Source organism: Carassius gibelio, chromosome A3 (genome assembly GCF_023724105.1).
Source record: "Carassius gibelio isolate Cgi1373 ecotype wild population from Czech Republic chromosome A3, carGib1.2-hapl.c, whole genome shotgun sequence".
NCBI classification, from domain to species: Eukaryota; Metazoa; Chordata; class Actinopteri; order Cypriniformes; family Cyprinidae; genus Carassius; species Carassius gibelio.
The window spans coordinates 4,994,495-5,022,432 of NC_068373.1; the positions used below are offsets into that span (position 1 = coordinate 4,994,495).

At 39.5% G+C, this 27,938-nt stretch overlaps 1 protein-coding gene across 1 annotated transcript; it reads right to left on the bottom strand.

Annotated features, from left to right (window-relative positions):
• Positions 1-3,763: 3,763 nt before the first annotated feature.
• On the bottom strand, positions 3,764-20,843 carry LOC127944314 (axin-2). Its single transcript, XM_052540204.1, has 11 exons — positions 20,402-20,843; positions 18,252-19,162; positions 15,356-15,496; positions 11,669-11,771; positions 10,232-10,372; positions 9,623-10,092; positions 9,336-9,503; positions 8,964-9,176; positions 8,791-8,871; positions 7,189-7,356; positions 3,764-5,141 (listed from the first exon to the last, which is right to left on the bottom strand). Exons 2-11 carry the CDS (start codon positions 19,073-19,075, stop codon positions 5,015-5,017), a joined length of 2,436 nt encoding a protein of 811 aa, XP_052396164.1. The 5' UTR covers positions 19,076-19,162; positions 20,402-20,843; the 3' UTR covers positions 3,764-5,014.
• Positions 20,844-27,938: the final 7,095 nt, after the last annotated feature.

Sequence of the window (27,938 nt, forward strand, 5' to 3'; positions counted from 1 at the left end):
AATTCTTCCTCTCCTATAGTAGAGAATGAGTGGAACTGTTCCTCAGGGGGTCTAAAGTGCACTGTCTGATGTGATACTGTAGCTGACGGCTGAATGGTTGCAATTTTATCTCTAATAGAGATAAAATTTTAGAAGATTTTAGAAGTAAAGTAGTTCATAAAGTCATTACTGTTGTGGTGTTGGGAAATGTCAACACTTGTTGAGGCTCTATTTTTCGTTAATTTAGCCACTGTATTGAATAAATACCTGGGGTTATGTTTGTTTTCTTCTAAAAGAGAAGAGAAGTAATCAGATCTAGCTTTTTTTAATGCTTTTCTGTAGGATATGCTACTTTCCCGCCAAGCTATACGAAATACCTCTAGTTTTGTTTTCCTCCAGCTGCGCTCCATTTTTCGGGCTGCTCTCTTTAGGGTGCGAGTATGCTCATTATACCATGGTGTCAAACTGGTTTCCTTAACCTTCCTTAAGCGTAAAGGAGCAACTGTATTTAAAGTGCTAGAAAAGAGAGAGTCCATAGTTTCTGTTACATCAAGTTGTTCTGAGGTTTTGGATATGCTAAGGAATTTGGATACATCAGGAAGATAACTTAAAAAGCAGTCTTTTGTGGTAGAAGTGATGGTTCTTCCATACTTGTAACAAGAAGTCGAATTTACAATTTTGGCTATATGAAGTTTGCACAGAACTAAATCATGATCTGAGATATCATCACTTGGCTTAATAATTTCAACACTATCAACATCAATTCCATGTGACAGTATTAAATCTAGAGTATGATTTCGACAATGAGTAGGTCCTAAAACATGTTGTCTAACACCAATAGAGTTCAGAACGTCTATAAATGCTGATCCCAATGCATCTTTTTCATTATCGACATGGATATTAAAATCACCAACTATTAAAACTTTATCTGCAGCCAGAACTAACTCGGATGTAAAATCACCAAACTCTTTAATAAAGTCTGTATGGTGCCCTGGTGGCCTGTATACAGGTGCCAGTACAAACATAACAGGGGATTTATCATTAACATTTGTTTCTCTGGATAATGTTATATGAAGCATCATTACTTCAAATGAGTTATACTTGAAGCCTGCCCTCTGAGAAATCCTGAAAACGTTGTTATAAATTGAAGCAACTCCTCCCCCTTTGCCTTTTAGACGCGGCTCATGTTTATAACAGTAATCTTGGGGGGTGGACTCATTTAAAATAATGTAATCATCAGGTTTTAGCCAGGTTTCTGTCAAACAGAGCACATCTATATTATGATCAGTTATCATATTATTTACAAAAAGTGTTTTTGTAGAAATGGATCTGATATTCAATAAGCCAAGCTTTATCATTTATTTATCCATATTGCATTTGTTTTTTATTTGTTGAACCTCAATTAAATTGTTAGCCTTAACTTGGTTTGGACGTTTTTGTATTTTCTAGTTCTGGGAACAGACACAGTCTCTATAGTGTGATATCTAGGTGAAAGAGTCTCTATGTGCTGAGAATTAACTGACCTCTGTGACGGGAGGCAGCTAGCAGACGGTCGGTTTACCCAGTCTGTCTGCTTCCTGACCTGGGCCCCAGTTAGTCAAGTATAAACACTAAGACTATGTGCCATATTTCTAGACAGAAGAGTGGCGCCACCCCAGGAGGGATGAAGACCATCTCTTTTAAACAGGTCAGGTCTGCCCCAAAAGCTTGTCCAATTGTCTATGAAACCTATGTTATTCTGTGGGCACCACTTAGACATCCAGCCATTGAGTGATGACAATCTGCTATGCATCTCATCACCACGGTATGCAGGGAGGGGACCAGAGCATATTACAGTGTCTGACATCATGCTTGCAAGTTCACACACCTCTTTAATGTTATTTTTAGTGATCTCCGACTGGCGAAGTCGAACATCATTAGCGCCGGCATGAATAACAATCTTACTGTATTTACGTTTAGCATTAGCCAGCAATTTTCAATTTGCCAAGATGTCAGGCGCTCTGGCTCCCGGTAAACATTTGACTATGGTGGCTGGTGTCTCTATATTCACGTTCCGTACAATAGAATCACCAATAACTAGAGCACTTTCATCAGGTTTCTCAGTGGGTGCATCACTGAGTGGGGAGAACCTGTTTAATGTTTTGATTGGAACAGAAGAGCGGTGTTTTGACCCACGACTACGCTGCCTCACCGTCACCCAGTTGCCCTGCTGCAGGGGCTCTGTTTCCGGAACCGAACAATGTACAGGAATCCCTGAGCTAGAGGCAATCCAAAGCCATATCTAGAGCCCTAGCATTCTTACTGTCCTCAATTAAAGTTTGGATGCGTGTCTCTAATTCTGAAATCTTCTCTGTCAGCCTAACTATTTCCCTGCATTTATCACATGTGAATCCCTCATCAGTGACAGAGATAGATAAACTGTACATGTGGCAAGAGGTGTAAATAATGATAGCAGGCGAAGCCATTACTCACCGTACTTGATGAAATATTCTTACTGCGGTTGTTTGATGAACTTGTGAAAAACTGCAGCGTGAGAGAGGAGAGGAGAGGAGAGGAGAAAAGAAAACGCTAATGACAAGCTAACGAGTGCAGGTGTACTGCACTCACGGAAAAGTGAACGATCAAAGTTAATCTGATAAGATTGATCGATAATATCAGAAATATGGTGTGAATTAAGTTATATTTTACAACTTAAAAAAACAAACAAACAAACAGACAGTGATAGTAAGAAAGATTATAGAGAAAACAAATAAAAATAAAAACAGCTACACAGAGCTACGATTAGCTACAGAAGGCCAACAGGAAGTAGAGAAAACACTGTCCAACAGCGACACCAACAGGATCAGTTACAAATTATCATAACTTACCTATAAGGCCCTAAATGGTTTAGCTCCTGCGTACCTAACTAGCCTTCTACCACGCTACAACCCATCACGCACCCTAAGGTCACAAAACTTTTGGTAGTTCCTAGGATAGCAAAGTCCACTAAAGGAGGTAGAGCTTTTTCACATTTGGCTCCCAAACTCTGGAATAGCCTTCCTGATAATGTTCGGGGGTTCAGACACAGTCTCTCTGTTTAAATCTAGATTAAAAACGCATCTCTTTCACCAAGCATTCAAATAATTTATCTCTTAAATTGTGAGTGTAGTTGCATCTGATCAAATGTGCATTTTTATTCATTAGCTTGGGTTAAATTAATTTTAGTTTGTTTGATCAGCAGCTATGCTAATGATGTCTCTATTTTGTTTCTATGTTTTGCCACGGGTACTAGGATTTACACAAGCTCCAGTCTGGATCCAGAACACCTGAGAAGAGATGATGCTGACCCTCAGAGGACCCCAGACCCTGAATCAACAAACAGAACTAATAATTATTGCTACATGTGTGACTGCATCATATAATAATTATTAATTAAGAATATTAATAATGTTCGTCTACCTGACTACGTCTTGTATTAATTTTTTCTAAAAATCCTGTCAAACATGCACAAACTGACAGTCACCACCATAAGCTACTACTAAATATTGTAGAAACATAATTTTCTGTAAAGTTGCTTTGTAACAATTTGTATTGTAAAACGCGCTATTCAAATAAACTTGAATTGAATATAGGAATTCTAAATTGAATGTAAAAAAACTGAGCTGGTATCGGATCGGTTCTGAAAAAAAATGGTATAGTTGCATCCCCAATGCCTACCTTAGTTGCTCAATTGAAAATGAGTCAAAGGGCAAAAAACACTTCCGCACAAACACAAATGCACAGTAACCACACAAACATACTAGCGTTCATTTAAAAAATATAACTTTTAATAAAGGCTACATCTCTTCATAATTACAATAATTAAAGTACCAAGTCGTCCTTAAAATGAAGCTCTGTATAATGCATAATTTACATTTTAGTGAAACACAAACAATATTGGGGGAGGAAAACACTGAAACGTAATGTAATAATTACAAGATATCCAAAGCATAAAAAAAATAAAAAATATTTTAAACATAAACCCCTCAGAAAAGCAAGGGAATATTCACACCCTGAAACAGGGCAGCACACAGCATGGTATCCATGTAGGCACAGGTAATATATAAATACACTAGCAATGGCATGTTCTCATCCACTCATGCCAGTGAATTCCGAGATTTTGCCCTGGAGCTCTGTGGTTTTAAATCAGCTACACCAGGTCTTTCAGCATTTTAACAGGACATTAACCCATTCTATGCACACCCTCTGATCTCCCAAACAGTATTGAAATTCAGATTACTTTTTTTATTTTAAATAGTATGACCTTACATTTCTTAGTTTGGGAACAGTTTTCAGGACAAGGCTATTGGTTCCTGTGCAATGTTCGGACCTTAAACCAAAGGCACTAAAGATGGAACACATCATCAGCTATTGGCTGGGCAATAAAGGTTGAAATACCCCCCCCCCCCCCCAATCAGCAGAGAGATCTAGAGAAGTGTGCTGGTCTGAAGCACAGTTCTTTCTCATTGGCCAGAAGAAAAGATTCCTGGTACAGTCTGTTTAGTTAAGGTCACGGGACTCTAGACATCCATCCATGCATGTATAACATTTAAAAACTCCCTATCAAATAAGCAGCTTGTCCATAATCTGAACACAAGTATGAGTGGAATGACAGTTTAATAAATAGCAATAAAGTCTTTAACTTTTGAAGCATATTATAATTTTGTGTACATATGAGCCCCTCTGTATACACAAGCACACGTTCTCACATCCAACACACGTATATAAATCTACAGTTATCACAAATGCTGGTCAGCAGTCCATGGTACACACCAACGTTGGCATGTTGTAGTCCAAACAAACAAGTGGATGACTACTTCTTCATTGGTCATAACATCTCTCTTAGGGTTCCAAATCAAAGGAACAATTTCTTGTGATGCATTGCTGGTTCAGATCCCTCTGTACTTCATTGGCTAGTATTCCTTCAATAGTTTGGTGAGCTTAAGCTTCATAAAAAGTAAATTTTCCACTTGTTGACTTAGCCTTAAGTGCTAGGTAAGTCCGCCGTCATGTTTATTTAGTCCATTCTCTCCACTTTGCCAAGGATTTTGCCCTCATACATGGGCAAAACTGTGCAGTCATCCCAGACCTCTTCAAACACAGCACCGCACTCAAACTCATCACTGGCCTTTTTGAAGTAGTACCTGAAAGAGAGCGCATGTACAGTCAACAAACTGTTGATGGGATTCATAAATGTATAGGTACATAGGTAAAATGGTATTCTTTTATTCCAGGAGACTACAATTTTGTTTTCCAAGCCTATGAAATGCTTAAAGACCCCATGGAACTGTCACAGATACACTTCACAATCCAATCCAAACATCGGTTTCAATAGGAAACCTGTCACATTATGAAAGTAAAATGTTTCAAACACCATTTCATGTTGATTTTAAATACCCGCATCACATATATATATATATATATATATATATATATATATATATATATATATATATATATATATATATATATATATATATATATATATATATATATATATATATATATATATATATATATATATATATATATATATATATATATAGGGGACAAAGAGGTGCTTTAGCCTAAATTACTGGGTCCGTTAAACACTACCACCCGTCCACCATCAGGCCTCTGCTGTCTAATTGGGAGCTCTGAGCAAATGAAGGGATCTTTCACAAGGGCTGACATTTTTGGGTGCCGCAGAGTCTATGCTACACTTTTTTCATTACTACATTGCGACGGGATGAGTCTGACCTTAATCTAGTCTTTGACCTTGACGGATGACCTCTTTGCCTAATTTCTATCATTCGATTTGTCTTTTTCCTTCCACCTCTGATACACTAATGATCTCCACCTCCTCCAGAAGGAAGAGAAAACAGTGGGAGGGGAGGGAGTGGTGAGGTCTGCCTCAGTAATTGGCTTTGTAATGGAAAATGCCCCCTCTTACTAACTTGCGCTGCTGTGAATGCTATGGTTTTACAAGCGAACACCACCAAGTCATAGAAACAGCACACATAAAACACAAACAGGAATAACCCTGACTCAAAACAACAACCGACAAGAACAAAGTTGCTTTTCTTCTTTCAATATGTCGGAAACAATCCATTGTTCTCCCACTGCCCAAACCAAACTTCATAAATGAGGGACAAACTTGAATACTGTGACATGGCACATAATTACATCCTTATTTCTGGAGAATAAGCTATATCCTCCTCCGCAAAATCTTCAAAAGGGAAGCATGGCTCTTATTTGTTTGAAAAAAAGAGAGGGAGAAGAAAAAAGAAAGAGAAAGAAGTCTTTCCATTGGAACATGTTTTATTAGGCAAGATTTTCTCTTCGCAACATCTGGCACCAATATTGTCTGGCAACTCTGGCAGTACTGTTCTTTGTTGAATTTCTGCCATGTTGAAATGACCCAACTACACACATTTTTTGCGATTAAAATCATCAGCTTTGAATTCTCTTTTCCTTGAAAATGTGCATTGTGAGAGAGGGGTCCCTTACATGGGGAAATGTTTTACTATATTTATTTATGATACAAACAACAAGCTATTTGATAAAATAAAGTTATCAATATGGACAATGCAACCACACAAGGCATTACAGATTTTGGTCAGGGGCAGATAAAAGCTATGACTGGGTTAGTTCCCAATTAAAAGTTACTCAACTGTTCTGGTGTGCTTAAAATGGGCTTTTATGGAGTCAACATGCACAGGGAAAACCACTGGCAGTCAGAGAGGCTTTGATATAATTTAGAAATAATCAAAAAAAAAACAAAAAACTGATAGTTTTACATAAACACACAAACGTATGAGAGCAACTTGATACAATTGTTGAAAATGTGTGCAAGTCTTTGTGCATCAAATGAAAGGCCTGAGCTTCAAAGAGCTTCTTATTAAATGTGCCTTAAGATGAAATCAATACCAGATGTGAACAGACGGCTACAGTTAAAATTCCCTCATTCTTTCTTTCTCTGTGCACCCACCCCTCTCTTTCTTGTCGTCTTAACTCCATACTTGATGTATATAACGTATAGTAAACATCGCAGCCTTGCAGAGACCAACACAACCAGTGTAAAAAACACATAAAAAAAACCTTGCAAGAATATTTATAAATTAGCTAATTGCACAACTATTATATCAAGTCTTCAGCAGCCTTAATATAAACTGTCAAACATTAATTCACTCATCAGAACTGAGAGCATACCTGTAGTTTCCTTTTTTCCTCAGTTGTTCCTTGAAGTGTCCGAGTGTGAGGCTGTGTGTTTTCATCATCCGGCGGTATGGGATTTCTTCACCACAAAAGAAGTATGTGACCACTGTCTCAGAGCACAAACTACTGTGGGAACCTGACATCTTTTTGAGATCTTTCAGTCTGTAAAGACATAAAATAAAATGAGCACAAACTTAAAGGTCATCACAGAAGAGGATAATATTAGCTAGGCCTTAAAGACCACAACAGATGGCATGCACAACACATTGAAAATCTGTAATGACACAACAGGAAATATTTAGGGTCAGGCTTGTTTTTATGCATCAGTATTAGATTTTGTGGAAACATGTTAGGATGTTATCAGTGCTGTCTCCTTAACCATCACTATTACCATTACAGGTCATGCAATTGATGAAGAAAAAAAACAAAAAACACATTGATTCTCTACAGAAGGCCTTTGTTCACTTCCCAGAGCTGTGTGAGGCACATTTTTATGGATAAGAACTTTTTATTGAACTTCTTTTTGACTGATGCACTGTAACACCCCACTGAGTTGCATTAAACAGCATGAAAGATCAAAGTCATATACACTTGGGATGACTTGAGGGTGAGTAACTGATGGGCTAGTTTTAATTTTTGGGTGAACTAACATACTTATACACATATATATACACATATATATACACACATATATATATATATATATATATATATACACACACACACACACACACAAACACAGAAAGAATAGCCTATAGTTGTCACAAATGCAGTGCTTTGAGTTTATCAAATGCTGTCAGAGACTGAAGGCCCCAGTATACTTCAAACAAAGTTTGACGGACACCAATGGTCAGAATATTACAGACAAAACAAAAATTATTAGCAGCAGTTCAGAGTCAAATGTCCTGTTTGCAATACAAATGCCATTCTTTTCCATAATCAGTCCTTTATGGGAAGTGTGAATGTCTCATAGTCCAAAAACCAGCATGATGTGGAAAAAAATATTGGAGTCAGTTTGATACTTTATTTTATTTTTGTTTATTTTATTAAACCGGATAAACTGTTATAGCTTTTTATATTTTATATATTCAAATAAATAAACCATGTACCAATGGAAGCTCAAAGGTGTTAAGGAGCCAAATTAACTCCCCCAGAAAGTTTGCTTTGGTCAGCTGTTTCGAACTGCTGAAACAAACTCAAAACGAACTTTGTTTCGGCCTGATTTTGTTCACAATTACATCATATCTGTTCGTTCTTCAATTTCGTTTGAAGTATATCGGGGCCTTGAGTGAGGAGACAAATGGTCAACATTATCCACCTTCCCTTTTCTCCACTTTGTAGTGCTACTTCAGAAAGCCAACATAGTCTTAGAAATGTAAAAGAGTTTTGCCATCAAGTGGCCAATGCTCCTCACTTTCAATAATGGCCAGGGCCAGAAATCAAGAGAGAGAAAAACAAGGATATGCTCAAAGAAAGAAAAGGACTAAGGGATGCAAAGCATCCAACGACTGCAACATTACATGCATACGTGTGTCATTCATCAATGAAAAGTGAATTAAAACATGCAAGAAGATGACTATCAGGAGTGATGCATACTCGTCTGTATGAAGTGCTGAACTGCCATTTTGTACAGGCACTGGGTGACTCTTGTCTCTCTGAAGACTTGATGTTGAATGCCTGTGAAGTGGAACACATTCATCAATACAGAAATCATTCAAGAGTTTTTAGAAAGTACTGGCAATCAGGGTTGTAAAGTCTTGAGTGTGTACCTCTGTTTAGAAGGTTTGGAAACTTCTTCTAGGCGTCTGCGGGCCTCTTCCAGCTGTGCTAGGGTGTTGGGAGGGGGTAGAGGTGGCATGGCAGGGTCCTGAACGAAGGGGTGTGCAGGCTGGTGGGCACGGAGATGCCCACTGCTTCCCCCACCTCCCCAGGTGTGTGTGCGTGTGGGTTCCAAACAGTGCGACTTTTTTACATTTTGAGTGCTGCAAGAAAAGACAATTTGATCATGTAAGTACTATGTAAACACAAACGCTCAGAGGAATCAAGATGGGCAACCACTGGTAGTGCAAACACATAAGCACAAAAATTTTCAAAGATTTAGGATTACAACATAGAGATGAACACAAAGTTGCGAGTCAGACCTGTGGGGCTTGTGCTTGGTCTGTCGGTCACTCTCCAGGATCCACTGCCATACGTTTTGAGAGCGGTCTGTACTGTCAGCTGGCAGCTGAAAGAGACTGCTCTCACACCCTTCGGTGTTCACCTCCTCTCCAGATTTACACAGACGCTTGGATAAAGAGCTGAAATTCCTAGCAGCAGAAAAATTAATACAATTTGAAGTTTATTAATAAAAACAACCATTTATAGACTCCAGGATCCAACAATTAAAGAGGAACTAAAGAACAACAACAACAAAAGAAAAACTTACCCAAAGGCCACTTCTGCAGGGCTGCCACACTGGTCTCTGCCCAGACTCCGGCTGCGGTTGTAGGGGGCAGAGCAGCATTCTGAAGCTCCATGGCACAGGCACTGCACCTGCTGGGTTGCCTCTGCCTCAATCTGCTCCTTGCTTTTGGGACCAGCGTGGTGATGGATGTAGTGGTGATGGGTGTGCTTGGTTGACTGTCTGGAGATCTTGGATGGCATGTACCCATTCACAGAGCCAGACTTCAACCTAGTCCCAGGACCTCCCCGAGGCAGGGGGCGCTGTTCAGGAGATCGTGAGCGTGGGGAATGCCGAAGCATTCCTGGAGACTGACAGCCAGGGGTCTTGAGAACTCTGGAAAGGTGCTCGTCCAGGATGGCCTGGGGGTCCTCCTCATGAGAGCCAGGAGGGAGCAAAGGCAGAGAGTGGGATGCGCTGCTTCCACACACCTCAGATTCATCCCTCTCCTCCTCCTGAACACACACAATTATGCAATGTCACAAAGAAATTCTTGAAAACAGCCCGTTTTCCCAAAATGTATGTTTCTCGGAATTCTTCAATAGAGGAAGTAAAATTGACACAGTGACAATTTTCAGAGACTTCCAGCAATACCTCCTGAATCTGCTGAAGTCTCTCCTCTAGAGAGCTCATGGTTTCCTGTTCCCGCTTCAGACGCTCCAGCCTGGCTATCAGCTGTGCCGCAAAGGCTGCTGGCTCCACGGGAGTCATCTCCTTAGGTGGCCGCCGCGTCCTCTGCACATCCAGAGAGAGATACATGTTAGCGAGAAGACCAGAGAGGACAGGAGGGGTTGACTTCTACAGCAGCCCTCCCCGCATAAGTCTACTGCCCATACAACACTCACACACACACACACACATCAGTGGCATGGGCCGCAGCCGGCATGAGCAGTTGGTCACGCTCTAAGGAGCCTCGGCTTGTTCCCTGTGTAGTGCAACCAAGCCATCAGCCTGGCCTGTGAAGTCAGGCAGCTTCAAAGAGCCCTCGTCAAATATCAAACGCTCACCAGGGGTGGCAGGGACACTGGCTTTACATCTAGCAATAAAAGTCACATATCGACAGGGGGAAAAAGGAAAAATGAAAGAGAGAGGGATTAAAAGAAGAGAAAGAAAACTGGCGAGATGTGTGCTGCCACTAGAGGAGTCAAGCGTCGGGAGATCAGAACCACAGAGGTAATTCATTCCCCCCCGATGACAGAAGGCACCTTTGAACTACAGTAGCCACATTATCCTCCTGCCCCATGTGTGTGTCTCACACAATGATCCGCTTTCTTATTATTTTTATTATTATTTTGTGCCCTGTCTTACTTGATTTGGCTTTCTCTTTCCATTTCCATCTCTTTGTGAAGATGATAAAGGGAGAGACTAAAGAGAGAGAAGAAAGCAAAACGAGTTGCTGGTGAGACTTGCAGCAGCTCCAGGCCCCTGCTGCCTAAAAGTAGCATCCTGGGACGGGCAGCCAGTCATTGCCAAATCAGAAGGGAAATATTACAAGCTAGACAAAAAGAGAGGGCGGCAGGGAAGGACATAGAAACATTAAGAGAGAAAACATAGAATAGATAAAGTCTTTCCAATGTAGAATTTAAAATACTTAGGAGTAAGAAAGGATAAGGAGGCATAGGGACAGTGGACTTGCTTAACAAGTTGTCTTTCCAAATTCTTTCTCCAAACACTAACCATCCATCTCTTTTTTTCTACTTTGAGGAAGGCAGAGAGGAAACGAGGGAGAGGGGGATGCAGGGTGCTACTGGAGGAATAAAAAGGGTGCAGCTCAGTTGGAAGTTGTCACTTCCCTTGAAGTCAGCCCCATTCATCTGCTGATCAAAGTGCTCTCAGAGAGAGACAGTTGATTTTGGTGCCCCGGGATAAAACAGACTTATTTAGTGCAGTATGGCAGTTTATTAGGAGTCATTATCCGAAAAATAGCACAGCAACAGGAACGGTCCACAACCGTAAATGGGTAATGCTTTATAATTGGGGTTTTGTTGGAGTTGTTTGTGTGTATTTCAGAAGGATGGCGAAGACACTTACAGGGAACGGAGGTAGAGACACTTGGCCATTCATCCTCATGTTGCGCTGCATCTCCCGTTGTAATTGTTTTCTACTTCCCAGCTTGTACGGAGGGATGGCATCTCTGTCAGGACACACAGTGAACATTGAAGGTTATTTACTGCCTAAACTCAAACACAATATTCAAGACACATACTGCATACAGAATCATAGACACGAAAATCCTGTAGTCATACAGATCAATACATAAGCCCCTTTCACACTGCGATTCCGGTAAATATACGAGTAAAGTGTTCCGGCAATTGTTCCCGGGTCGCTAGATTGTGCACTTTCACACTCCCCGTGATTACCTGGATTATGGCAGCGCATTTACACACAACCCGTTAAGGTCCCTTAATGACACGTGACATCAGGGCATGATGTGTAATGTACGAGTCAAAAACGTTAGGCACGTTATACTTTCACTGAAGCTGGCAAACGATCTCGGTGTCAGCACGGAAAGTGAGGAACTGGTCTCTGCTTCATTACAGTTTGCACATATCTTTTTATACGGTAAAAGAGTCATGCGATAACGTGCGTCATCACTATGACACCGCATTAAATTTGGCTTTTGTTCAAACACCACTCGTCCCAGTATTGAACCTGACAATGTTACTAGGTCCCCAACTCGGGTTCAATGCCGGAATCAATCCCGGGACATGTTTGCTTTTACACAGAAGGCGAACCAGCAATGTTCCGGCAACTTGCTGGGTCTGACGTGCAGTGTGAAAAGGGGCTATAGTGTGTTGTGAAATAATGGCCCAGAAAATGATGCACTCTGAACCTGTGCAAACTAAAAGTGTGATCTATATGACTTTTCTTTCAATATCATCCAAACCCCAAAGTTTTTCATATTTCTCCATGTTAGCCATGAGCATTCCAGAGTGCTGGTAACAGCAAGATCTTTCTCTGCTCTCTATCCCAGCACAGACCCCATGGGGCTCGCTCGAACCAAAAGGGCAGTAGCGCAAATGCTGCTACTAATGCCAATGCACACTCAAACTTTGCCACCCTCATGGCATCCATACGATGTTACCAATCACAATAAAAGATGGCTTGTGTTTCCATAAACACTCCTAATCCATGGTTTATAAACCTCCACCTTCACCTGGCTTATGTTTATTTTATTTTTTTTATTTTTTTTAGTCAGGCCAGTTTCCTTTGCTTTTTCTTACCCTGAAGTGTATGACCTAGCCCAAATGCAGTTTCTAGCACGTCTCTGAAAGCTCACAGTCATGCGCATAAAGCCGTCGCTCCAATCTTCATTTGGCAAGCGCTCGGCAGTCAGCCTCTGATCTTGCACACATCAAAAGGCTGGTTTGTAAGATAAGGTAATGTTTGAAGTCGGCGCAGCGGCATTCCCTAGCGTCCAAGTAAATCCATAAATAAGATATAAGCAAAATTTCCCCCATTTCTCCTCCCCTCCCTCGCTCCCTCCCTTTATCTGGAATTCAGATTCTGATGTAGCGCAGTGCCTTTTAACTCAACAAAAACACAGCTAATTCCAATCAAATTAGCCTCCAAATAAAGAACACAGAGACTGTTTTTCCCATTGCCTATGCTACTTCAAAGTAGCGCAAATTTAAACAAAACATAAAATAAGAAATGCAATAGCTAAATATGCGTAATATCACTGGACAGGAGCATGCAGATCTTTTTTTTTTTTCAGAACAAACAAACGTTGATTCACTTTTGTTTGAATCACTAATTTTACATTTATGTTGTAACCTTGCAAGTACTATGCAGCGGTTTTAACTAATAAAGAAATACTTCAAACTAAGATGATTTGAAGACAAGTCACTCAAAAAGCTGTTGCACATTTTGGTAAAAAAAATGCATGGTTGTGCATATCAAAATAGGAATCTATGGTTCAATCCATCCACTGTCCACATACACTCACTGCGTTTTGAGCTTTGGGGTGTCACAGGCTAGCTGTGCTTTATGGGAATCTCCTATTCACTTGTGCAAGTAATTTTCAAAGCAGCCAGCCATCCTCTTATCCCTCTAAGCTCCCGGGGCCTAACAATGGGCTGAAAGCGATTCAGTTAAGCCTTTCATCCAGCATGCACTTTATTTCTCACTCTCTGCACTTAGCTATGCACTCGCACAATTGCCTCTGCCGCAAACATGAGGGGGAGGGTTGGTTTCAGGCAGAGGTGGGGTTGAATGGGTGGTGTACATGAGTGTCTGGGGGATGGGGTCCCAAACACCCTAATCCCAGGTGACCTGCTCTTGTGCTCCAGAAATGGCTAACCTCTCAAAGGCCAAGCTGACACCGGATCCCCCTCGTTCCAGCTCTGGTGGGCTCATACCAAGCCTCCATGCGAGTTGAGATTCCTTTAATTTACTGCCAAAGCACCTCAATGAGTGTCTTATAGAGTTCACATGGCAAGTTAACCCCCACCCCCTTTTTCCAGGGACAATGGGGAAACCAATAAATAATGACTTCGTCTTCAGTGACTAAGTTGTGCAAAGTCTAAAAAGAAAGCCATGGAAGATCAAAGCTTTATAGAGAAAGAGCATGGGCAAAAGAGGAGGACAAACTGTCCAGTGTCATTTCCTGTTGAGGAATTTGCAAACATTAGCTTCAATTAGCGCATAGAGGAAGCACATTATCTGAGGGCTCTTCTCTTGGGTCCACTCCTTCTTCATAGCTCATCCCCACAAGACTCCAGCAAGCATTAAACAAATATCAAACACATTTAAAAGTCAATCTGTATCCCATCTCATTATCAGCCACAAATAACTAAATAATTAAACCTCAATGTAAACTTTGATAGAAAGGTATGTAATGGATTACAATCGACCAAAAATTATTCAGACAGCTGTTAGTATGTCAGTATTTACACAGCTATTAATACTTAGTCGTACAACCCTTAGCCTCAATGACTGCCTGTAGTCTCCTGGGCATGTTGTCATCCAGGTTCATGCAAACCTGAACTGAATAATTTTTGTGACATCAGGGCAATTTTTTTTTTATGTTTTGATTTGAGGGCACGGGCAAACGTAAAGAGAACGTTGTGTTGTGTGACCATTGCAAGATAGAGCTGGCACATCACAACTAGGGCCCTATGATTTCCACGATACAGAAAACGCGAAGGGAATCGCAGAATTCCAGTCATAAAAACAGAATTTACAGTTTAACGCGGAATGGCACGGAATTTGCCAATTTTGGAATGAATTCAAAAATAGGTCATTGCACTTACATCAAATCACCATATGGACTAATATCTGTACATATTAAGCCGGAACAGACAATTTAAATATGAATCCTGCATGTTCTGCGTGTCTCTGTTAATGAATGGCACTTCTTCATTTATTTACACACACTGAAGCGCGTGACGCTCGCGGTGATTTCAGTGTCTCCTGTCTCACTAAATGAGGATGTGAACACATGAACAACATCTCCAGAACTGCTCTGACAGTCACTTCATGAGCATCTGACCATTTGATTTGAGTAAAATTGGTATCGGGGCATTTTAATGAGTACAAATACAGGAGCTCAGTATCGGGCCGGTATCGTATCAGTAATAGGTGCATCCCTATTTTTAGGCATCATCTATTCATTCCGATTTGCCTATGATGCCCAACAGCACCATCTAGGTAGGCAGTTTACTATGTTATGAAACAGGAAAATAAAGAAATAGAGGGTTACAGAAAGATACTTACACACTACTGTCCGTCATCGACATCGAGTCATCTGTCAGGGCATCACTGGAGACCTCGCTGTCATTGGCACTGGTGGCAGGGGCAAAACTATAACCGGATGCAATCCGACAGGGGTTTCCAGGCTCGCTGCGTCTGTAGGACCTACAGAAACAACAAACAATTTTGGTTTTAGTTGAAAGTGTGGTACAGTGGTTACATTTTAAGGCTGATAACTGGAAGGTTGCTTGGTTGAATAGTGAGCTCACAATTGAGGCATTTGCAAGATACTAGGTTACTCAAAGGGAACTGAACTTAGAAGGCCAGAACGTGTATTACTTTCTGCAATGTGTTCCGTTGCATTCTAAGCTTTGCCACAACTGAACTATTGTGTGCAATAGCGTAAACTGACTCAATCACTCAGTTTTCACTTTCAGGTAATCTAGTGGCATAGCAGAGCAACAGTTCGAAAAGGAACTTAGAAACAGTGGCATCTTCACTAACTTTGTCATCTCAAAGTTGACGCCTCCATTTAACAGGACAGACATCTGAAGGTAACTTGTTTGCCATCTTGACTACTGAGGTCTGTTACCACCACAGTAATGCAAGAAAGCATGTCAAGTATGAACAACGAGACCACAAATGTGTACTTGCCTAGACTGTGATTCTGTCGCTAACTATATGAATAAAAAACATCAGCTAAATGATCAAATAAAAGGAAAAAATGTTAAAATATCATCCCAATACTGTGAGCAATAGGGGGGAAATATCACATTGCAAATTCAAAATGCTTCTAATATGGCTTCTCTTATGTTTGTGAATAGGGTCCAGCTTTTTTTTTTTTTGGTAGGGGGAGGAACTCAAGCTCAGTTTGTCTTTCTCTACTCTTCCCTTTCATCTCCTTTACCCACCCCTCCACAGCCCGGGGAAGGATGATCAGGGGGAAAGTTAAGTGAGCAGCACATCTGTGTGAATTGCCAATGCCACTTCCCCTCAGCGGAGCATATCTGGGGCCTTTTGTCTGGGCCAGGCACCCTGTTCCTCACTTTACCTCCCCCTTCTAAACTTTCCCGTTTCATGTCATTCCTCCTCTTGTGCTCTTTCCTCTGCTAAGGGCACCTCCTCCACATACCCACCAAGGCCACCCCTCCCTCCAATCTCTCTCTCGCTCTCCATACCCCTCTCTCCTGCTGTGACACATTCCTGCTTCACTGGAAGAGGAGGAGGAGGTAGAGAACCTGAGCTGGGCCGAAAGGGAGAGAGAGAGCGGAAAGAAAGAAGGAGGGGGGGGGGGTCTCCTCTTTATGAGAATGCCTACAGCCAGCAGCGCTGTGAGGGAGACCCAGCAGGACTATAGCCTGCGGCCCCAACTCAAACCTGACCTTTGGAAGCTCTCGCTCAGAGTCAGGTATTTAGCACAGCTGGGTTCACATTCTTCCCTCGCTCACCCCCTCATTCATGCTTTCTTTCACGAGGTGCCTCGCCCCCCTCTGTCCTTCTTTTCCACTCGCTCAAAAAGTGTGCTTATTCTCCATCCTTCTGAGTTTCTTCCTAGATAAAAGTGCAAAAGAGAGGCAGTTGAAATCAGAGGAGAACGGTGGTAAATAAGAAACGGTGGAGATGAAGGCCACGGTCTCTGTGACTCACAGAGGAACCGCTGCTGAATGTTGTTTTGTGAATAACTCGATTCAGAAACACAGAAAGGGAGAGAAATAAGTTCCACATGCTTCAGATGAACAAAAAGTTCCCAGAGAGAGAGAGGGAAAACAGACTGCTCAAGCAGCATTCTTCAAAAAGAAATCAGGGAATAAGATAAAAAGAAAAAAAAACATTGCTTACTCTCGTCTGGTTCTTAATCATCTCCTACATAAACAACCCAACAAAGATAAGCAAAGATGAAACGTTCTGTCACCTTCTTCAAGATCACCCTCCCAACAGGCCGTCTTTGAGACACATAAACATTTGTCTGGCACCACACCTTGATGGGTCGCCTCATTTACAACTTCAAGTTGTGCGATGGGTGCTAATTCATCAAACCAGATTATCCCCTGTGTTTTGTTAAACTCAGACAACATACTTTTTTTTGAACAACCAAACCAACAGCTCTTCAAGACATCTAAATGTGTCAAACATGACAAAGTACAGTAACCGAGCTGGTCTAAACACATAGACTGTTTCAATCAAAATAAGTTAAAATGTCGTGAGCAATTTAATGAAGTACTTTGTTAATAGCAAAGCAAAGAAGTTTCATTTTTGAATCTGTCATTTTTGATGTGTGCCACTTCTTTTATCAGTTTGACAGCTGAAACCAATTTTGCATTGTGAACTAGCCTTGATCCTTGAAGATTATCCTCTAACAGAGAAAGAATTTCAAAGCAGAGGAAACTGTGTGGAGCCAGCAGAGGGCCTGGTGCTAGACAATATTTACATGAAAGGAAGAGCTGCTCTATTGATGTTTTTCCACTTCTCTCTCTCTCTGCGTAATGCAAGCCAGGTGAGAGCAAACTGCCCCAAACTTGGAAGAAAGGGCCTCTCATGTATAATGCAAGAATTCAAGAGCAACAGCTACACGAATCTAACAAACAATACACCTGAAAACTCTTTACTAACTTATTAATTATCTTCCCCTCAAATAATTTATCAACAATGACTTGCTTTACACACACATATAAATAATTCTTCTGGAGTAACAAAGTGCTCAGGGACAGAAACAATGATATCCTAGAGTTCAATCAATCTTTGTGATGCTTCACCTACAACTTTCCAGCTACCCAACTAGATTTTCAATCACTAGGCTACAACCCATTAGGTGTCTGATACATGAAGCAGTATAAAGCATGCAGCAGTAGGAACTTTGTTAACTGATGGTGGCAGCATAGAGTTGTTAAGTAAGTGAAAAAGAATTGTTGGGATGTCTCACCTGTAGCCTTTCTCCAATGCTTCCACTGCACGAAAGGATGGAGGTGACTGTAACACTTTGGCAGACAGTCCAACGACAGTGGCCAAAGCTTTGGCTTTAAAGTCATTACAACTCCATTCTTCCTCTTCATTTAGAGTCGGCAAGTATCCACATACTAGCTTTAAACCTCCTAGTCCATTAGGATTCATATGACTGGTGTTCTCGCACCCCGTTCTGACATACTCAAGGTATATGTCTGAGGTCAAGAACATCTGATAGGCATTCTCCTCCATAGCAGTCTGGATCTCCATTTGAGCCTGATCAAACATTGCAGAGTCAATCTGCTGACGCTTAATATTATCCCTAATAAAGGTCTTAGTAGCAGGTTTAAGCTGCTTGGCCACAACACTGTTGTTCTCAATATAGCGCTTGTAAATGGCTTTGGCAACTCTGTGTTTTTTGGTATCCTTGATGTCCATTTGCCTGAAACCATTGCAGGCGAACCAGAAATCTAAAGTGTCCTCGCATTTCTCACGTTCAAGATATGACCGGAAAAGTTGAGCACCGTCCTGGTCCCCAAGAAGGAAATGCAAAGATTTGGTCCACCGGGCAAGAGGGGAGTCTGGGGACGCACTGCCCTCAGGTTCCCCAAGTCCATCATCATCCCTCCTTGCTGTGGAAAAGCAAGGATCAGTCATAATGATTTTCACAGGATCCTTCGGTCTCATCATGGCCAGTTTGCTGGGATGGTGGCATGTCGTCTCACCCTCTTCCCCTGGGACCGGTGGACGTGGGTCATCTTCTCTGAAGCTACTGACCATAGGATCTGTTAGTGTCCTATTCATGGCTCTCGCAACTCCAGCAGCAAAGCCTTCAGTGTGAAGCTCAGCTGTAATCTCCTCTCTCTCTTAAATCAGCAGGGGAGCTTCTCTCTGAAACACAAAGTATTGATCTCATCAAAACCAGATCCGCCCCAAAACTTCAAAAGAGTCACTTCAGACACATATAGCTCTACATTGTGCGCGCTTGCTGTGTACAATCGGCTTTGTCGAATGCAATCAAAGCGACCCGGTTTATATTCAATGTGGGCACTACTAGATTTTTTTAACTTTTTTTTTTTTTTTTTAATCAGATCAAATTAAACATTTTCTAAGCAAAATATTTATTACATCTTTCCCATCCAACCCCAGTTTGAATAACATCTTGGCAATGTAATAATAATAATAAAACAACAACAACAAAAAGCGCACATTAACTAAAACTAAGCTTATCCGATTTAAACGTGAATCTTTAACGACATAATTAAAACATGGCATTCTAAGTTGTGTTTTATAAGCAAAAATAAAAATCAGTCATAACTCCAATTTTAAAAAGTCAAAATAGTAAGAAAGCGACTTTTAAAACGGCAACATAAGAAGAAACAATACCACTTTACTGTTTTTGCGATGTTTAATTCTGCACATAAATGTCGCGTAAAACTTGACTCGTGACGATGAAATCGAAACGCAATGAAACGCACAATAATGTAAACCCAATTCGTCAACAACATGCTTACTTACAGTATATCTGAAAAGTACAGACTTAACGTTACAATATCAATAGTTCATTGACCACTCTTAACAGTGTAAGTAATCGCTTCACGTACATTAAAACTACACACATTTATAATACAAAATCATAATATATAGTACAAAACTACACTTCTGATGAATGATGAGCTCACATGCATCATAAAAGATACAACGGAATTGAAACATATAGAAGTCCAAAACACACATTAAGACACGTCTTTAAGTTTTGATTAGACGATTAAACGACGTATTAAAGTTGCCCCTTAAGGATATAAAGAGTGATCTAATCTAAATCCATGAGAAATACGGCAAAACATGCTGCATTCAACTTCAAACCCCTCAAGAAAAACAAAAGTACGAGATCACAGGGGGTTGAAGTCCCGTAAACATTATCATGAATAGCTATTCTTCAAACACAGCCGATCTAAACTAAAAACAACACAATAAAAAGCATACCAAAAAGACGCGTTTTAACGTAATGTCTATCAGATACACTGGATTTCACAGCGACACATGACTTCAAAGTCGGTAAACAGCACATCAAAGCAATAGCATGGGGCCAGCGCTGGGAGAACACACACACACACAGCTCTAACTCACCATCCATCCACGAGTTTGCTCCCCAAAATCCCAGTTTTCCAACAAAACAACAGATATATTCCACTATATATCCAATTGCACGCAGACCTCCTATCCTCTGATGCTGTTCAGTGTCAAATGGAGATTTTAGGTTTTAAACGTAAACTTCCTTCCGCGAAAAGCACACTAGATCCCTGTATAGTGTGTTTGAATGTGCTCTGGTCTCTTATTCCAGTGTGGACTGAGCTCAGGGTTTAAGAGCGGACATCAAAGAGCGCAGCCGACAGCACGGTCCCGACAGATACATACACCATACTTTCTCTCATTCCCGGTTTAAAACAACATAGATCGCTCCAGAATGATATAAACCCATATATTTATTTTTTTATTATCCCAACTGATGCCTCTATCCCTAATGTTCTCAATGAGTCGCTGTAAAGTGCCCATTCACTAAAGTCCGCCAGGGAAAAGTTTCAACTGAGGCGCAAGGACCTTATCAAAGCAGAGAGATCTTGAGCCGACTCCCCTCGAGCTCTGGAGCGTCAGGAGTAAGTGATCTGCAGCGCTGCGATCCTGCTGTTGCTACAGAAACTTTAAAGACACAGGCCGCTTTTTCCTCTGAAGACTCCACAGTTAACCCCTTCATTGCTATTTTCATAGTTAACCCATTCGTTTCTGATTTCACAAATTATAGATTTGTACAATTTGCAATCCGAAAGACTGTTGTTGGAGAATTAGCCTTTTTGAACACTGCACTCCCTCTGGATTTTCCTTTGGTTTTAGAATATAAGTTTTTGATTTATGAGTAAACTAATGTCAGTGGTTAACACTTTCTACATCATAAAATAGTCACACCTCAAATGTGCATTAATGCATTAATGCAATTTGTTTATCATTATTTGACAAGTAGCTGACATTTCAGCTGAAGCTGAAATGGTCTCTTCAAGTTCAAAGTATCATTTACATTAATTTACCAATTTTATAAATCTAAAAAAAACTATTCTGAAACCCATTCAAAACTCCTGAGAGAAATATGGTGAAATACAATTCTGTGTTGGTCCTAAATTTGACGTTGTGACCGAACAGCACAGAACAAACAATTCTGTTCAAAAAAAATGTTTTTGCTGATGAATTAAGGACTAGAAACTAGGATAGAATAGTTCACTCAGAAATAAAAATGTTATTATCGTTTTATCAGTCATTTTCATATTGCTCCACCCTAGTATTGTTTTCTTTCTACAGTGAAAAGCAACGATAATCTCTGACCAGATTTTTTCTAGATGTGAGTAAATGATGACAAAACCTTTTTTTTCTTCTTTTTTTCTTCAGGTAAACTATTCTTTTAATTAAATGACTATACTGATATTTTATGACAGTCGAATATATATATATATATATATAAGTTTATCGTAGACATTTACATTGACAATTAAAAGACTAGCTCACCCTAAATAAAAATTATGTTACTCACCCTATGTCATTCCAAAATATATTCTATCTTCTGTATAATATTTTATTTTTTCTGTATAACAAAAATGAAGATATTTTGAAAAATATCTCAGTGTTGTTTTTGATTTCTATACAATAAAAGACAATGAGGTTCAGTATTCTTCAAAACATCTTCTTTTGTGTTCTGTTGAACCGAGCAGTGCATACAGGTTTTGAACAACATGAGGGCAAGTAAACAATTGTAAACTTTTAGTTTTTGGGTGAACTGCTGCTTTAAGATGTGATGCGGTTACCACAAAAGTTCAAAGTCGGTTACTTTACAGTACCAGTATACTGTAGTTAAAAGTCTTTCTCAACTTAAAAAGTGAAACTACCAGAAAAGCTTGTCCTGCATTTTGAACTAGAGAGGGAGGATGTTCCACTGATTCCACTCTTGATACTTCAAAGGCTTGAGCGCTTCCTTTGATGTTCTACATTCACTTTAAGGAGCAGGATATTATAAAATACATGCATTAGTGCTAAATGATATGAATTTAAAGAGAAGATGTGAGGCTTTGTATACATTGCTGTCATACCATAGCGAGCAGAAAATAAAGTACATTTTAGAAAATAATCTTTGACACATTTTTAGAACGACAGATTTTCAACACGGATTTACCTACTTGCCTTTTCTTTTTCAGGGGAAAACTTTAACAATAATAAAATGCTTTGTCTATGGTGGAAATCATCCACAAATGAGACAATTGTAATTCTCTATCTAATTCTCACGGCAGTAGGAAGTCATTGTCCAGGCATAATCATCCAGGATGTACCATTTACAGACTCATAGAGATTCATATGTATCATTGCTCAAAACTGCAAACTAGCTTGATGTGCAATTAACTATTACTGATCAGATCCAGTACAATCTGTTTAATAACTAATAATTAGATAGAAAGACAAAGTTAATAAATTCACATCTAAAAAGGAAACACCAAGTATTAGATTTTTAGTGGAACCTGTGCACACTTTATAAATACCTTATAAAGTTAATGGCCAATGACCAAAGCCAGTTTTTATTCCCGTTTGGTACTTGCTGAGTATTCATTTTGGAGTGGCTAAAGTGAGAGCGTCTGAGAGCGTCTGCTGCTCTGTGAACGCTGTGATCAGTAACTGCTCTCAATGACTGTATTGTCTGCCTGCGCTTTCAGCTCAGGGCTAAACTCTCAGCAGTTTGCTTTGAAGTGATTATCCCTTTATCACAAGCCAGAGCAAAGACTTTAGGGAGAACAATGGAAAATGAAAGCAAGTAGGAGGCTTATGGCAATCATCACAGACGTCCACCAGGAGTGAAGTGTGAATGTCCACTTTGTGAATGTCTGATGTGAGTGTGTGCAGGGGTCGGGGGGAGAAGGAATGCACAGACACAGGGAGGCAACAGAAAATGAAGCAGATCATGATTTGTATGGCATACACAGAGCAATCACCAAGCTTTTGGAGGAAATTACAGCTTAGGCAAATAAAGAAGATCAGTCTGAGACAAAATCATTAAAGGCACAGTGCATCTGAAAAAAAAAAGAATGTTCTGTCATCCTTTACTCACCCTATCTCTTTCCAAACCCATGTGACTTTCACAAAATTATATATTAAGCATATTTACCAAGTGGTTCTTTTCCAAACAATGAAAACATAAAGTAATCAGGGTCTGTCAATCTCTAAAAAGTGCCATAAAAGTATATTAATAGCATAAAAACTGTGATTATAATACATTATAATATATAGTAATAATAATACAACCTGTGCAGTGTACTTGTACAAAAGAAACCACAATTCTCCATATTCAAATCTGTTTATATGTTGTGGCCAGGGTTGGGGTTAATGCATTACAAGTAATGTTAGTTACTACAGATTACTTTTCTCAAGTAACTAGTAAAGTAATGCATTGCTTTTTAATTTATAAAAAAATATCTGAGATACCTTTATACAAAATAAAACAAAAAACTGTTCCTTTTGTGTTCCACAGAAGAAAGAAGGTCATAACGGTTTGGTAAAATGAGGAAATAATGACTTTTTTTTTTATTGGTGAACTCTCAAGTGTGCATGGGTCAAAAGTAGGTATGACTGGACCCAAAAAAGAGAAAGAACTGTTAGGTGCCATTTAAACAACAAAGTTTTCAGCCAAAATGGAAAACTTTTTATTAATTTTGCCTGTTTGTTTACACAACAACGGATTGTCCTGACTGAAAATGACACTTGTAACAAGGAGTCAGAGATGTTCGGATCCATATGCAGTGCTTTATTTTCAAGAGTGGTCAAACAGGCAGAGATCAGAGAACAGCGTCAGGTATGTCAGGGGATATCCAAAATCAGCAACAGAAACAAGCAGAGGTCAGGGCAGGCGGCAGAGAATCACAGTTGGTATACACAATCCAAGATCAAACACGGAAGGAACAAACACAGTGAAAACGCTCGGAAATGCCAGACAGAACTAAACAAGACTTCGCCCTTAATGAGTCCAAACACAGTTTATATAGCGGAGTGGTAACGGGGAACACCTGGTGGTGATTAGCATGGGATTCTGGGGAATGGAGTTGGAAATGGAAATATAAAATGCCAGAATACTGAGTAGAATGCCCTCTATAGGAGTTCATGGTTACTCCAGCTGATGATCGTGACAGCACCGTTGTCATTTCTGTTTAAATACCCCAAAATGGGATTCTTTGAAAAATTGTGACGTCATGCGCATGATTAGTATATGTCAATTTTAAAGGCAAGTGCGAACAAACATACACAACAATGGCAGAGTGCATGGTACTGTTGTTGCTGCTCAAGAGTTTACAAACACTTCTTCAGGAAATTGTGGATTTACTTCACCAATATTACAACTAACAGCAGAGATGCATCATATACAGATACTGTTTACTAACAAGGTGACAGTGCCATCTAATGGCCTGGCATACGTAATAAAGTGTATTCACAGATATTTCTAAATGCAAATTGTTTTGAAAACATTGTTGTGTATACGTGAAACTTTTTAAAAACGTAAAGCTTTTAAAAACTTTTCCATTTTTGACCACACCATTGTTGTGTAAAAGTAGCCTTAGTGTTAGTCCAGTAAGTGCAGTCAGCAGAATCAGAAGGCATGCATGGTGCTGCAGTAGGTACAATTAAAGTATGGCATTAAGATGGACTTTGAAGTTAGACATGGTGTCTTACACCCCTCAAGATGAAGAGAGCAACAATTCAGCTGCTTGTTATGGGCTTTTAAAAATAGTTTAGAAATAGTAGATTTGAAGAAAATAAGAAGAAAATAAACGTGAATTTCGTTCTGGAATGGCCTTTGAGGTGATTGTAGTAGTGGGACGCTGTCAGGAAACATGGTAGCTATTTGAAGCTGGTTTAGTCTTCTGCCAGGGGGGTTACTTAAGGTTATTTATTGGCATTTTTTTGTTTTGTTTTAATCCCATTTTGTGCATGACTTTAAAGTCAAACAATACATAGAAACAATGTCTGATGTACTCTATAATCCCTTTTTGGCCATGAAAGGGAGCACATCTTAAGAAATGATTTTCATTTCCTTAGCCAGCGGTGGGGAGAACAGATGAAGATATCCTAAAGGTTCATCCTCATCCTCTTTATTTCTTAATATTTCTAGGAGGAGAGGCAGGGTTATGGCCACAGTCAAGATAAGTTTTGGCTGGTGCTATTGGTCTGACGTCACTCAATCCATCTTTACAGCTATACAGACAAACAAAAGGACAATCATTCACACAATGGCAGGAAAACCTCCACTACCAAAAGAGAAAGCTGGAGAGTTCACTCATCCTTCTTAAAATCATAATGAAATAAAAGTAGTGACAGATATTTTCTTCCAAATTGTGATCTGAGTGTAACAGACTACCAAAACAGACTTGATCTATATTATACATTGGGTGTTGAGATGTAGCCGTTGCATTGAAAAACGGAGGCAGATAATTGTGAGTTTGCAGGGGCAGGTTTATATGGAGTACATGCTTGGAAAAAAATTGTATACATCACCAGAGAGAAGTCTGTTGTTTTCACAGGAAGACCCAGTAATGATATTTGAATTTAAAAGGAAAAAATAAACATACACACAGATTAATCTTCTGAAATAAGACCTATAAAATGTTTTTTTGACGTTAGTCGACTAAAACCCAACTTGCTTTTTGCCTCCTCTCATTGGACATTTTATTTTTAAAGTGTCACAAAATGTGCAAGAAGTAATATAATATCAATTTGCATAAATGTTGCCACAGGCACGTTTTCCTAAAATTTCCCAATATTTTGTGTCACATCAATGTTTGGGAATTAAACCACAGGACACTGGAAATCTAGCTGTGTGAATGAACATGATCCTGTCCTTAATCAGGATGGTCAGAAAATGGCCATTAGACTGAACTTCGGGAGCACTAGGTCCAACAAACTAAGCATCATGCCTTCTGTCCTGCTACAAGTTGTACCTATTGCTTATCATACTGTTAGCTAAACTAGATAAAGTGTGATGAAGTTGCTTTAAGCCTTTGTCAAATGAATGTCAAATTTGTTATAAATATATTGATTGTTTGTCCATAATCTGGCTGAAATGGGGCATATACACCAAAAAGTCCTTGGACATTTAAATTACACGTTAAAAGCGTTGAATGTCATCTCGTGAGATTATCAAGGCAACATAAATCTGCAAATGTTACTGTATTTTTGGTATTTGTATTTTTTGGTGTCTTTTAACGACCTGGTGTTTGGAGATATTTAGTGGATTGCATGGCCACTATTGCTTGTCAAAATATCCAATTGGTCTTCATTTTAAACAGTACATATGTTTTTTTTTTTTATCATTCTAAAAATCCACTAGTGAAACTCCCTCTATACTTATATATACTGTTATATATTTAATAAAAAAAACTATATTTTAAGCATAACAGTTTTAGAGAAAGGTATAAGTTGTTAACTGAAAAAAATGTACATGAATTTAAGCTTTTTCACCAGCACTTGAGCTGACATGGACTCTAAGTATGAGTCAAGTCAAGTCACTTTTATTTATATAGGTACACCTGTATGTATAGATATTTATTTATATATGTTTTCTTCTTCATTTCATAAGTTAATTTCCATTAGTTGTATTTTTTCAAGTGCTGTTCATATTACATGAGTTTTTGAATGTCATATTTTCAGTGTCATCTGTCTTTTGGAAACCACTTTATATGAACATCTCCTTGACAGACACTGGACAGCAAGACATTGTGAGAAGACAGAATTAAAATCATCTTAGTTTGCATGGCCTTGTCCATAAAATTATTCTCACTTGGGCCATGATATGAACCTGCTGCATGATATTGTTTATTGCCTCAGTATTATTAGACAGTATTATAATGTTAAAACATGTTCATTTTATATATCACTCATACTGACAACAGCAGACAGACACACGCCCACAGCAGCTTTAACATTAGTGACATTTAACATTAGCCAGACTGAGCACAGTTATCTGTGTCACAGTGCAGAACATCAATATTAATGATGGGAAACAGACAACTATGAACTCAACTGGCCATACACAAATACCCCAGAATAAAGGAAACCTGTCCTGTGTACATGGAATAGAAACTAGTCTAAAAGAAAATCCATGAGAGACAAATGAATAGAAAAGATTGTCACACACATTTACACTCAGACTGTGTCATAGTCAGAATGCAATGGCAGGTTGTCTTAATACCCAACTTTTAAAAAATCCCAGCATATTGTGATAATGATACAACATGTAATGCTGGTGTTGAAAGTAACATAAGCAAACAACAAAATACTGAATAAAAGAGGTAGGCTATAACATGGCATGTCATGGCATATGAAGCTGCCACAGTATGTGCAGGGGCAGAGAGTTTGTTTAAATCGAGCTGTGGATATGTGTGTGCAGTCATTAAATCACATCGTCATTCTGGGACAAACTAAAGTCATCAGCCACTATCTGTCTGCATTCACTTAGGGTCTATGGATCATGGGAGTAGCAGAATATAATTGTGACCTTGGACCAAAAAACCAGGCTTAAGTCGCTGGGGTATATTTGTAGCAATAGCCTAAAATATACTGTCTGTATGTATAAAAATTATAGATTTTT

What these genes read in the sequence shown, in the direction of transcription:
- LOC127944314 (XM_052540204.1), bottom strand. Translation starts at nt 19,075, where the DNA reads ATGAATAGGACACTAACAGATCCTATGGTCAGTAGCTTCAGAGAAGAT. An exon ending in GACTTCAGCAGATTCAGGAG is followed by an intron (nt 10,093 to 10,231) that starts GTATTGCTGGAA and finishes GTGTGTGTTCAG; the next exon opens with GAGGAGGAGAGGGATGAATC. An exon ending in ACCAAGCACAAGCCCCACAG is followed by an intron (nt 9,177 to 9,335) that starts GTCTGACTCGCA and finishes CTTTTCTTGCAG; the next exon opens with CACTCAAAATGTAAAAAAGT.